The sequence below is a fragment of the Somniosus microcephalus genome, chromosome 4 (assembly GCF_052327205.1).
Source record: "Somniosus microcephalus isolate GS21.2 chromosome 4, FLI_Smic_1.0, whole genome shotgun sequence".
NCBI classification, from domain to species: domain Eukaryota; kingdom Metazoa; phylum Chordata; class Chondrichthyes; order Squaliformes; family Somniosidae; genus Somniosus; species Somniosus microcephalus.
The window spans coordinates 176,184,989-176,198,099 of NC_140990.1; the positions used below are offsets into that span (position 1 = coordinate 176,184,989).

At 52.1% G+C, this 13,111-nt stretch overlaps 1 protein-coding gene across 3 annotated transcripts in view; it reads right to left on the reverse strand.

The window, feature by feature from the left end:
- The window catches only part of LOC147120008 (uncharacterized), a 143,488-nt gene that overhangs the window by 27,610 nt on the left and 102,767 nt on the right, over positions 1-13,111 (reverse strand). For 2 of the 3 annotated variants that reach the window (XM_085985497.1, XM_085985496.1), the window contains exon 8: positions 3,378-3,584. In XM_085985497.1, coding sequence (XP_085841623.1) covers positions 3,378-3,584 — 207 coding nt within the window. The remainder of the gene's footprint in view (positions 1-3,377; positions 3,585-13,111) is intronic. The other variant, XM_085985498.1, reaches the window with a different exon arrangement.

Below are 13,111 nucleotides of genomic sequence, written 5' to 3' on the forward strand. Positions count from 1 at the left end.
TACGGTAGCATAGTGGTTATGTTACTGGACTAGTGATCCAGAGGCCTGGACTAAAGATCCGGAGACGTGAGTTCCCAGCATGGCAGCTGGGGAATTTAAATTCAGTTAATTAAATAATCTGGAATAAATTACTAGTATTAGTAATGGTGACCATGAAACTACCCGATTGTCGTAAAAACCCATCTGGTTCGCTAATGTCCTTTAGGGAAGGAAATCTGCCGTCCTTACCTGGACTCCAGACCACAGCATTGTGGTTGGCTCTTAAGTGCTGTCTGAAATGGCCTACCAAGCCACTCAGTTGTACCAAACAAAAAACAATAATAAGAATAAAACTGAACGGACCACCCGGAATTGTCCTAGGCATCGGCTTCGGACATGACAAAGGCACAAAATAGGGAGAGTTGTCCCACAGACTAGTCAAGCAGCAGCCTGACATAGTCATACTCACAGAATCATACCTTTCAACCAATGTCCTCCAATCCCTCCCCACCATCCCTGGGTACGTCCTGTTCCACTGGCAGGACAGACCCACCAGAGGTAGTGGCACAGTGGTATACAGTCGGGAGGGAGTGGCCCTGGGAGTTCTCAACATTGACTCCGGACTCCCCATGAAGTCTCATGGCTTCAGGTAAAGCATGGGCAAGGAAGCCTCCTGCTGATCACTACCTACTGCCTGCCCTCAGCTGATGAATCAGTACTCCTCCATGTTGAACACCACTTTGAATAATCACTGAGGGTAGCAAGGGCACTGAATGTATTCTGGGTGGTCAATGTCCATCACCAAGAATGGCTCGGTAGCACCACTACTGACGGAGCTGGTCGAGTCCTGAAGGACATAGCTGCCAGACTGAGACTGCGGCAGGTGCTGAGAAAAACCTACTTGACCTCATCCTCACCAATCTATCTGTCGCAGATGCATCTGTCTATGACAGTATTGGTAGAAATGACCAACGCACTGTCCTGTGGAGACAAAATCGCGTCTTCACACTGAGGACACACTCCATCGTGTTGTGTGGCACTACCACCGTGCTAAATGGGATAGGTTCAGTACAGATCTAGCAGCTCAAAACTGGGCATCCATGAGGTGCTGTGGGCCATCAGCAGCAGCAGAATTGTATTCCACCACAATCTGTAACCTCATGGCTGGCATATCCCTCACTCTACCATTACCATCAAGCCAGGGGACGAATCCTGGTGCAATAAGGAGTGTAGAAGAGCATGCCAGGAGCAGCACCAGGTGTACCTAAAAATGAGGTGCCAACCTGGTGAAGCTGCAACACAGGACTACATGCATGCTAAACAGCGGAAGCAGCACGCTGTAGACAGAGCTAAGCGATCCCACAACCAACAGATTAGATCAAAGTTTTGGACAATTAAACAACTAACAGGAGGAGGAGACTCCATAAACATCCCCATCCTCTATGATGGTGGAGTCCAGCACGCCACTGAAGAGTTGAAGAGTTTGCAGCCTTTTCAGCCAGAAGTGCCAAGTGGATGATCCATCTCGGCCTCCTCCTGAGGTCCCCACCATCACAGCAGCCAGTCTTCAGTCAATTAGATTCACCCCACGTGATATCAAGAAACGGCTGAGTGCACTGGATACAGCAAAGGCTGTGGGTCCCTACAACATCCCAGCTGTCATGGTGAAGGCCTGTGCTCCAGAACTAGCTGTGCCTCAAGCCAAGCGGTTGCAGTACAGCTACAACACTGGCATCTACCCAACAATGTGGCAAACTGCCCAGGTATGCCCTGTCCATAAAAAGCAGGACAAATCCAACCCGGCCAATTACCGCCCCATCACTACTCTCAATCATCAGCAAAATGATGGACGGAGTCATCAACAGTGCTAGCAAGCGACACTTACCAATAACCTGCTCACCGATGCTCAGTTTGGGTTCCGCCAGGACCACTCAGCTCCAGACTTCATTTCAACCTTGGTCCAAACATGGCCAAAAGAGCTGAATTTCGGAGGTGAGGTGAGAGTAACTGCCCTTGGCATCAAGGAGCCCTAGTAAAATTGAAATCAGTGGGAATTGGGAAAAACTCTCCACTGGCTGGAGTCATACTTAGCACAATTGAAGATGGTGATGGTTGTTGGAGGCCAACCATCTCGTCCCCAGGACATCGCTGCAGGAGTTCCTCAAGGCAGTGTTCTAGGCCCAACCATCTTCAGCTGCTTCATCAATGACCTTCCCTCCATCATAAGGTCAGAAGTGGGGATGTTCGCTGATGATTGCACAGTGTTCAGTTCCATTCACAACTCCTCAGATAATGAAGCAGTCCATGCCCGCATGCAGCAAGACCTGGATGACATTCAGGCTTGGGCTAATAAGTGGCAAGTAACATTCACGCCACACAAGTGCCAGGCAATGACTATCTCCAACAAGAGAGTCTAACCACCTCCCCATGACATTCAATGGCATTACCATCGCCAAATCCCCCAGCATCAACATCCTGGGGGTCGCTATTGACCAGAAACTTAACTGGACCAAGCACATAAATATAGTGGCTACAAGAGCAGGTCAGAAGATGGGTATGCTGCTACGAGTGACTCACCTCCTGACTCCCCAAAGCCTTTCCACCATCTACAAGGCACAAGGCAGGAGTGTGATGGAATACTCTCTACTTGCCTGGATGAGTGCAGCTCCAACTACACTCAAGTGCTTCAACACCATCCAAGACAAAGCAGCCCGCTTGATTGGCACCCCACCCATCACCTTAAAACATTGACTCCCTCCACCACTGGAGCACCGTGGCTGCAGTGTGTGCCATCTAGAAGATGCACTGTAGCAACTCGCCAAGGCTTCTTCGACAGCACCTCCCAAAGCCGCAATCTCTACCACCCAGAAGGACAAGGGCAGCAGGCCCATCGGAACACCATCACCTCCAAGTTCCCCTTCAAGTCACACACCATCTTGACTTGGAAATATATCACCGTTCCTTCATCATCACTGGGTCAAAATCCTGGAAATCCCTCCCTAACAGCACTGTGGGAGTACCTTCGCCAGATGGACTACAGTGGTTCAAGAAGGCAGCTCACCACCACCTTCTCAAGGGCAATTAAGAATTGCAATAAATGCTGGCCTTGCCAGCGGCGCCCACATCCCAAGAATTTTTTTTTAAGTGCGTGCACGTTTCCGGCCGTGATCGGATGTCCAGGCATTTCAATGTGCCGTCTCTAATTATCGTTGGTGATACCAATTTTGCTTGATGACCCGAGGCAGTAGATCGAGACACCCTGAATAAATCAACCTTCACCAAAGGAGAAAAAACACCAAAATCACACCCAGGGTACAAATAAACGCCATTGCGCTGTGTACAAAATCACTGCACACCTGTCCCGACCCTTCAACTTTTAAGACACATGGCTCACTGACCCCTTCCTGCTGGTTGCTCTCTTCACGGTTGACGTCATCAGGTGTAGCCCCAATTTTGGGCAGATCTGTAAGTACCTGACCAGTTGAGAACTTCATGGACATTTCTGTAATTTCATCTAGCTCTTTGTCATCCTCTACACTTTTAATTGATGCTAATGTAGGTTTATATTTTGATAAATCCAGACTGTGACGTCTTGTTGGTTGTTTCTGTATTTAAAAATAGAAAGACATGAATATTTTTAACAATACTGCATATATTTTTCTATTACTCTGCTCCACCACCTACACTGAACAAGGCAGACGGGTGAGATCCAGTGCATATTTATGCATTGTGAATTAGGAAGCCAAGATAACTACTGAGGTATGTGATTTTCAGGACTGCTAGTGCGAGTGATTCACCATTTACTGGGCAAGGAATATTAACTTAACTGTGAAATCACAGAAATCACAGAAACCCCACAGTGCAGAGAGAGGCCATTTCGGCCCATCGAGCCTGCACCGACACATATCCCACCCGATCCCCGTAACCCCTACATCAACACATATCCCACCCCTATCCCCGTAACCCCACTAACACTAAGGGTCAATTTATCATAGCCAATCAACCTAACCCGCACATCTTTGGACTGTGGGAGGAAACCGGAGCACCCGGAGGAAACCCACACAAACACGGGGAGAATGTGCAAACTCCACACAGACAGTCACCCGAGGCCGGATTCGAACCCGGGTCCCTGGCGCTGTGAGGCAACAGTGCTGACCACTATGCCACCGTGCTGCCATGTGAACCTTTTATAGGTCCTTTCATTAGATTTCTTGAGAACAGTGAGAGGAGGTTTGTCTAATGGATAGAATGACCTGCTTGGTGATGCTGGACCTTTCATAATTGTGGAATTTCGTCTCGAGTGTTGAAGGTGGTTGATTGACTCAGGACATTTCTATCTACTTCCCCCAGGTTATTACCAGCTGCGCCATGTAAGTAACTAGGATGCCATCTGTCATACAGAAGTACAGGGGTCAAATGACTATAAAACGATTAGCGTTGAAATCATCAAGCTATTGATGCCGGTGAGGACTAAGAGAGAAAAATATGTCATGGCCCAGAATTTGCGGTGGATAATAACAGCGAACTAACAGTGTTCGCTGTTATTACCCCTTTGGAGCTTCAGGAAGTTGCGCATGCACTTCTAAATGCAGAAATTCTGAAGATGCGGCCAGTCATTCACTGCTCCGACACTGGCTGCGCTGTGCACCCCCCCCCGCCCATATCCGGCAATCAGTGAAATCAGTGAAGTCAGTGGAACTGACGAAAACTTAGGCTTTTCTGTGGTAATATCGCTGTTAAGTACCCTATTAAAAGTTAGGCATTGTTGGTTTAGGTGTAACACAACATCATGGTCCTGAAAAAAGGAATTTAAATTTTGTTGAGTGTCAAATTTCTCCATAATGATGTAAATTACAATTTTTAAGAAACTTTAAAAAAAATTATGGGCTAGAATTTCAGTATAGACAGTTTTGGGGCGCTAACCTTAGCGCCCGCCCAAAGTTAGCGCCCGCCCCAAAGTAGCGCCCCGTTGCCGGAAATTCAGTGACTTCGCCCTAAGAGATTGGTGGAGCGCTAAAAGAGGCGTTCCACTCCTATCTTTAGGCGCTAAGCCGGCGGTCCAGAGGGATAGCGCCCAGGCGGGGCGCAGCGCGGGTGCGGTCATTTTTGGACTGACAGCAGACCCCGTGGCGCCGACCAGCTCTTAAAGGGGGAAGGGACGAATTGGTCTGCTGCCACGCCCTGCAGCCTTGCAAAGAGGCCTCAACACTGCTGCTCAGCCCCAGGGAGTCATGGCAACGCCAGAGAAGGCCCGTCAGCGTGCCCTGCGCTTCTCAGAGGGTGATCTGGACATAATGGTCACAGCTCTGGAGGTGAGGCGCAAGATCTTGTTCCCAGAGAGTGGGAGGAATCCAACCCACCACGACTACACCAAAGCCTGGAAGCAGATCGCCCAGAGGGTGACGTTCACCGGCGATGCCCCCAGGACCCACAAACAATGTCGTAAAAAATACAACGATCTGACCAGGATTGTGAAGGCAAGTAGCCTTTCCAGTCTCCTCCTCATTCTTGCATGTACACCTGACATGATGGGCAAAGGGAGCTGAAAGTCCTATTGGCCAGCCCTCAGCCAGCAGCATTGGGACAGTCATGAGCATCACATGGCCATTCGGCACTCTACACTTTGTCCAAGCTATTCCACCATGGGAGGCAGTGCACACTACATCAGGGCTTCACTCTGTCCACGCTATTCCACCATGGGAGGCAGTGCACACTACATCAGGGCTTCACTCTGTCCACGCTATTCCACCATGGGAGGCAGTGCACACTACATCAGGGCTTCACTCTGTCCACGCTATTCCACCATGGGAGGCAGTGCACACTACATCAGGGCTTCACTCTGTCCAAGCTATTCCACCATGGGAGGCAGTGCACACTACATCAGGGCTTCACTGCGCACTTACAGCCCGTCCTTTCTCTTGCAGGCTAAAGTAGCGTTTAATCGCCAGGCGCGTGCCAGGGGTGGCCGCGCCAAGCTGCAGAAGCTCACTCGGCTGGAGGAGTGCGTGTGTGTGCTCATGGGAGCCCGTGTGATTGTCCCCACAGTGTGCGGAGTATCCGACCCTCCACTGCCCGGCAATGGTAAGGACCTCGCCTTTTGGCCCTCTCGCGTCGCACTGGCCCATCCGAGCTACCTCCTTTGCCACTGTCCCACCAATGCGCTGAATGCCACCAGTCCTAACTCCCTCGCTGACGCCGTCTCCTCACTCTGAAGCTACTCTTGTGCATTCCTGCTTTCAGCTGGTGACGACCAGGACCCTGAAGCTGCCAGTGACAGCACCTCTGACCAGAAGGAGGAGGAGGAGCAAGCCGGACCTTCGGGGGAGGAGAGGAGGAAATGCTTGACACCCCCTCACTGGACGAGTGCCTGGAGGAACTGTCGCAGGGCAATGCAGCTTCTGGGACCAGTGGCGTCCAGCCACCCAGGAGCCGTGCGCGTGGCCCGCGGCCTTCCCCCCAAAGGGGGGAAGGATCAGAGGGGAGTGCTGCTGATCAGCACACTCGCCGCCACCAACGCGGCAAGGGTCCCCTAGTTCGGCCCCCTCCTCCCCAGCGGGAGAGTCGCGACTCCAGTCCGGACACCTTCACCTCGGAGGAGGTGCGGAAGCTGGATAAGATGGCCGAGGATTCGGACCGGCGCCACATGGAGCTCATGAGCGTGGTGGGGCGCATGCCTGAGGCCATCGAGTCGCTGGCGACCAGTGTGCGCGAGTTCGGGGCAGCAACTGCCGCGAGTGGCCGCATGCTGACTGATGCCGTCAAGACCCTGGCGACTGTGATGCGCGCGCACACCAGGACCACAGGGGCACTCACTGCTGCCACACGCGCTGTCTCAGGCAAGCATCGCCAGGGCAGCCGCCGCGCTGGACCATCCCAGCAAGCCGCCCCTCGGCTGATTGTTGCGGATCCTGCAGTGCGGGCCCGGCCGAGTGCCACCGCGCCACAGCACCAGCCAGCGCATCCCAGACGCCAGCTGGCCCACATTGCACCATCCGTCGCCGCCATTCCCCCACTGGGGCGTCAAGGGCAAGCGGCTGCAGCTGATGGTGGCCAGGCTCAGGTGCGCCACTCAGCAGACGGCCCCTCGAGGCCCAAACGCCGTGTAGGCCGCCCCCCAGCGGCATCTGGCGGAAGGGCATCTGAGCCTCAGGCGCCTTCCCCCAGCCTCGCAGCAGCCACTGGGCAGAGCTTGCGAAGGAGCAGCAGGCCGGGCAGGGGAGGCAAAAGGCTGGGCAAGGTCTCGCCCTCGCGGGCCACTCAGTAGAGGGTGTGGGCAGCTTTCCTTTTATATGGCGGTAGCCATCTTTATTTTGCCCATGGTTGTGTTGTTGGAGGGCTTATTTTTTGCGTTAGGCCGACGTTGAGGCCCGGTTTGAAGAAAGGTGGAGTGACTCCTCCCCAGTTTGTGGGAGTGAGTCGTTTGTTGGGCTTTTTGTGGGGCCCGTTTATTGTTTTTGGGGATTCATGTGGGAAGGGCTTTTCATTTTTGTGTAATAAAAAATTATCTTTATTCATGCAGTCTCCATGATTGTTCTTCTTAGTGTTTGTTGGCTTCGCTGGCTGAGGGGTTGCGGAGCGGCTGCATTCATCTTCCCTCATGGCCCCTGGCCATTCCCTGACAGGGGGCTTAGAAGTACCGTGTAATAAGGTGGCGTCGTGCGGCCCTTGGCCCTGGTCGCTCCCTCCTGGGAACGTACTCCTGCTCCTCCTCCTCCTCCTCCTCATGCTCCTCCTGCTCCTCCTCCTGAGGTGCTGGTCCAACGTCAGGTGGCAGTGCCTGAGTCCTGCGGATAGCCAGGTTGTGTAGCATGCAGCAAACCACCACAAATTGGGAGACCCGGTCCGGCGAATACTGGAGAGCTCCCCCGGAGCGATCAAGGCAGCGGAACCGCTGCTTGAGGACCCCAATAGTTAGCTCGATGATGTTGCGGGTGGTTTGATGGCTCTCGTTGTAGGCCTCTTCAGCAGCGGTCCTGGGCGCGCGGAGCGGGGTCATGAGCCAGGTGCACAAAGGATAGCCTTTGTCCCCGAGTAGCCATCCTCTTGGGGGAGGCTGTGCCTGGAACATGTCATGCACAGTACTCTGCCGCAGGATAAAGGCATCGTGGCTGCTGCCTGGGAAGCTGGCATTGACTGCCATGATGCGCTGCTTGTGGTCACAGACCAGCTGCACATTCAGAGAATGGTAGCCCTTCCTGTTGCGATACTGCTCGCCATGCTCCAGAGGGGCCCGCAAAGCCACATGCGTACAGTCAATGGCGCCCTGCACCAAGGGGAATTCCCCGAGTCTGGAAAATCCCAATGCGCGCTGATGCTGGCTCTCCAGGGCCATGGGGAAGGAGATGAATTGGCTTCTCCTTCTGAACGGTGCTTCGGTCACCTGGCGGATGCAGCGATGCGCGCCGTACTGGGAGATGTTTGCTATGTCCCCAGCAGCGTATTGGAAGGAGCCGGTGGCATAGAAGTTCAATGCCACCGTCACCTTCACTTCCACCGACAGAGACGTCCTGCACCTGAGCTTTGGCCGCAGATCTCGGCGAAGCAGGTGGCAGATCTCTGCAATCACCTCCTTTCGGAATCGGAGCCTTTTAACACATCGCGCGGCACTCATGTTTAGGTAGGAGCGCTGCTGGCGGTATAGCCTGACTGGGTAAGGCCTACGTGGCCGACGCCTGTAGCCCCCTCTGCCTCTAGCCAGGGCTGCCCCTCTCACAATGCGTCTGCGAGCCCTACGGACATGGAGCTGCAGCTCCGCGTTGGCACCCCATGCAACCCCCATCAAATCCTGGCAAACACTCTAATTTCCAAAAGGCCACTTGCAGCGCTCTGGCCTGAGTCCAAAAATACCTGGCTCTTGCTGCTTGAAACCAGTTAGCTATCCTCCTTGTTGTGTCTCCAGAAATGCGTTGCACAAGAGTGTTTTCTGAAAAAAGGCTGGCCTTTATACTGGAGAGTACGTCCCCTTTAATTTGCGCCCCCCGGGGCCCGCGCTGGTTGTGTTGCGTTCCTTTTTCCAAACGCTCCGGCCGCCAGCCGCACAATGGGGCGGTCCGACTGAAGTTTGGAATCGGGGCGCACAAAGGGCGTTGCACGAGGATGTGACGTCATTTTCTGCGCGCGCATCCGGGCGGGCGCTAAACTTTGCGCCGGCACTAACGGGCAACTTAATTTGGGGCGGGGCGCAAACTGCGCTGCGCCCGGGCGCTACACGCATAGCGCCCGAAAATCACTTCTCTTAAGGCGCTAACTGCTGGCGCAAGCGACTGAAAATCTAGCCCTATATTTTTTTAAAGTTTGTTCATATTTATTTCAGGTTTACCTTATCCCCATGTGAGAGCCGCAATCTTTGTTCTGCTCTGTAACATTTTTAAATAGCCTGAATAAAAGCAACTTCTTCACTTCCTGGTCCCCAGTCTGAGAATTCTGCATTGTGATTGGCTGCTTAGACAGCTTGTTGACTATATCACAGCAGCTCGCACTAGGGATTCCCCACTATTTTACATTGATCTGACTTACGCGTCGAGAAAGGCAAACTTCTTGCCACAGAAATTGCAAGATCTTGATGGGCAGCTTCCTTTGGGGCCAGCGGTGAACGTCTTTGCTTCACCGCTGACCGCAAATTCTGGGCATGATTTCAGGGGGATCAAACTAAAAGAAGTTAAATAGTCCATATTGCCAAGAGACAGCTGACACAAAAAAACACAGAAAAGCTGGAATTATTAAATATGCAGGACAAAGTATGTACTTAAGTTAGCTTAACTTAAGTTACAGGCAAGATGCTAAAGGAATTGTTAGAGATTATCTAAAAAGAACTAATGGAATCCCAGCATGGCTTCTGATCCATGACCCTGGGGTCTACCTGCCTTTCTTCTACCACATTCCCAGGCCACGGCAACTCTCACAGCTTTGCCAGATTTTCCCTGCTTCCCTCCCCCTCCGCTATTCTGCTGTAACCATTTACACCTCCTCTGGACCCATCTTTGTTCCTTTATTTGACCCATTCTCACTTCATTTTGCCTTGCGCCATCATCCATTTTGTCAATTAATCACTCCTGCCCTCCACCCTATCTCCCTTTATTCTTTTTGACAATAACAGCCACCTACATTTATATAGCTAGCGCCTTTAAGATAGCAAAATGTCCAAAGATGCTTCACAAGAGTACTATCAATCAAAATTTGACACCGAGCTACAGAAGGAGGTATCAGGACAGGTGACAAAAAGCTTGGTTAAAGAGGTAGGTTTTAAGGAGCATCTTAAAAGGAGAGAGAGGCGGAGAGGTTTAGGAAGGGAATTCCAGAGCTTAGTGCCAAAGCAGTTGAAAGCATGGCTGCCAATGGTTGAGCGATTAAAATTGGGGATGTGCAAGATGCCAGAACTGGAGGAGCGTAGAGATTTCGAAGGCTTGTAGGTCTGGAGGTGGTTACAGAGATCGGGAGGGGCGAGGCCATGGAGGGATTTGAAAATAAGGACGAGAATTTTAAAATCTTCCTGCTCCCCTTTTCTCTGGCCCTGTCTTTGTTGAAAAGCTGTTCATCTCTAACATTCTAGTTCTGATGAAAGGTCATCGACCTGAAATGTTACTGCTGTTTCTCTCTCCACAGATGCTGCCTGAGCCTTCCCACCATTATCTGTTTTTATGTATAATGAAGTATCACCCTTGTGCCAGCCCTTAGTGCCTGTCTTGCATGCTCCTTTCCTTATCTTAGAGCTGTTTTATCATACTCTGCAATCTTTTCCCACTGATGGCGGTGTTGATGCCTGTAGGGCTTCCAGCCCCCTGGGTGGGGAGAAGGTGAGCCCGGTATAAAAACCGGCGCAAGCAGCGAGGCCCGACCAGTTCGGAGCAGGGAGCAGCGAGGTGAGCCCGGTATAAAAACCGGCGCAAGCAGCGAGGCCCGACCAGTTCGGAGCTGGGAGCAGCGAGGTGAGCCCGGTATAAAAACCGGCGCAAGCAGCGAGGCCCGACCAGTTCGGAGCAGGGAGCAGCGAGGTGAGCCCGGTATAAAAACCGGCGCAAGCAGCGAGGCCCGACCAGTTCGGAGCAGGGAGCAGCGACGTGAGCCCGGTATAAAAACCGGCACAAGCAGCGAGGCCCGACCAGTTCGGAGCAGGGAGCAGCGAGGTGAGCCCGGTATAAAAACCGGCGCAAGCAGCGAGGCCCGACCAGTTCGGAGCAGGGAGCAGCGAGGTGAGCCCGGTATAAAAACCAGCGCAAGCAGCGAGGCCCGACCAGTTCGGAGCAGGGAGCAGCGAGGTGAGCCCGGTATAAAAACCGGCGCAAACAGCGAGGCTTACCAACTCAGCAGCGGGGAGAGAGCTGAAAAGTAATCAGAGTGTGACGTCACCAGGGAGCAGGTAAGTGATTGGTTGGTGAGTATTTCTCTTTTTTAAACTTTAACTCTGTAGTTTATAGTTACTAGGGTCTTTTCTGGTGTAGCAGGGACTGTTGGTAGACTATACAAGCACCTTAGAGATATCTTTAATTGGTGATAGTGAATTAATTTAAATTAATTAAAGGGTAAGTCATGCCAGGAGAGCCCAGCCCCGTGTTATGCTGCTCTTGCTCTATGTGGGAATTCAGGGACACTGCCGGTGCCCCTGATGACCACGTGTGCCGGAAATGCATCCAGCTGCGGCTACTAGCAGACCGCATTGAGGCGCTGGAGCTGCGGGTGGATGGGTTGTGGAGCATTCACGATGCTGAGAGGGTCGTGGATAACACGTTTAGTGAGTTGGTCACACCGCAGGTAAGGGCTGCACAGGAAGAAAGGAAATGGGTGACCACCAGGCGGAGCAATAGAAGCAGGCAGGTAGTGCAGGAGACCCCTGTGACCATTCCCCTCTCAAACAGGTATACTGATTTGGATACTGTTGAGGGGGATGACTCACCAGGGGAAGGCAGCAGCAGCCAACTTCCTGGCACTGGGGGTGCTCCTGCTGCCCAGGAAGGGAGGAAAAAGAGTGGGAGAGCAATAGTGGTACGGGATTCTATAGTAAGGGGAACAGATAGGCGTTTCTGTGGCCGTAGACGTGAATCCAGGATGGTTTGTTGCCTCCCTGGTGCCAGGGTCAAGGATGTCACTGAGCGGCTGCAGGGCATTCTGGAGGGGGAGGGTGAACAGCCAGAGGTCGTGGTCCACATTGGTACCAACGACATAGGTAAAAAGAGGGATGAGGTCCTGCAGCAAGAATTTAGGGAGCTAGGTGGAAGATTAAAGAGCAGGACCTCAAAGGTTGTAATCTCTGGATTACTCCCGGTGCCACGTGCTAGTGAATATAGGAATAGGAAGATAGAACAGATGAATGCGTGGCTAAAGGGATGGTGCAGGAGGGAGGGCTTTAGTTTCCTGGATCACTGGGTCTGCTTCTGGGAAAGGTGGGACTTGTACAAGTCGGACGGTTTACACCTGAACCAGAGGGGGACCAATATCCTTGCGGGGAGGTTTGCTAGCACTGCTGGGGGGGGTTTAAACTAACTTGGCAGGGGGATGGGATACAGAGTGGAACTATAGTAGGGGGTGATTTACAGCCAAATACGGAGGAAAAAACAAGTCAGCTGGGAAGGCAGAGCAAATATGTGAAGGCAAAAGGGAATATGGCAAGGCTGGAAGGCATTTATTTTAATGCAAGGAGTCTTGTAAATAAGGTGGATGAACTGAAGTTGTTGTTGAACACATGGGAGTACGATATTGTTGCTATCACGGAGACATGGTTGAGGGAGGGTCAGGACTGGCAGCTCAATATTCCGGGGTATAGAATCTTCAGGCGAGACAGAGGGGGGTGTAAAAGGGGAGGGGGTGTTGCAATATTAATTAAGGAATCAATTACTGCTGTAAGGAGGGATGATATATTAGCGGGTTCCTCTAATGAGGCCATATGGGTAGAACTTAAAAACAAAAAGGGGGCAAGCACTTTGCTGGGAGTGTACTATAGGCCCCCAAACAGTCAGGGGGAGATAGAGGAACAGATATGTAGGCAAATCTCAGAGAAGTGCGAAAATAATAGGGTAATAATAGTGGGGGATTTCAACTTCCCCAATATTAATTGGGATAGTCAGAGTGTGAAAGGCTTAGAGGGTGCAGAATTCTTAAAGTGCATCCAGGAGAGCTTTTTGAGCCAACATGTAGAAAG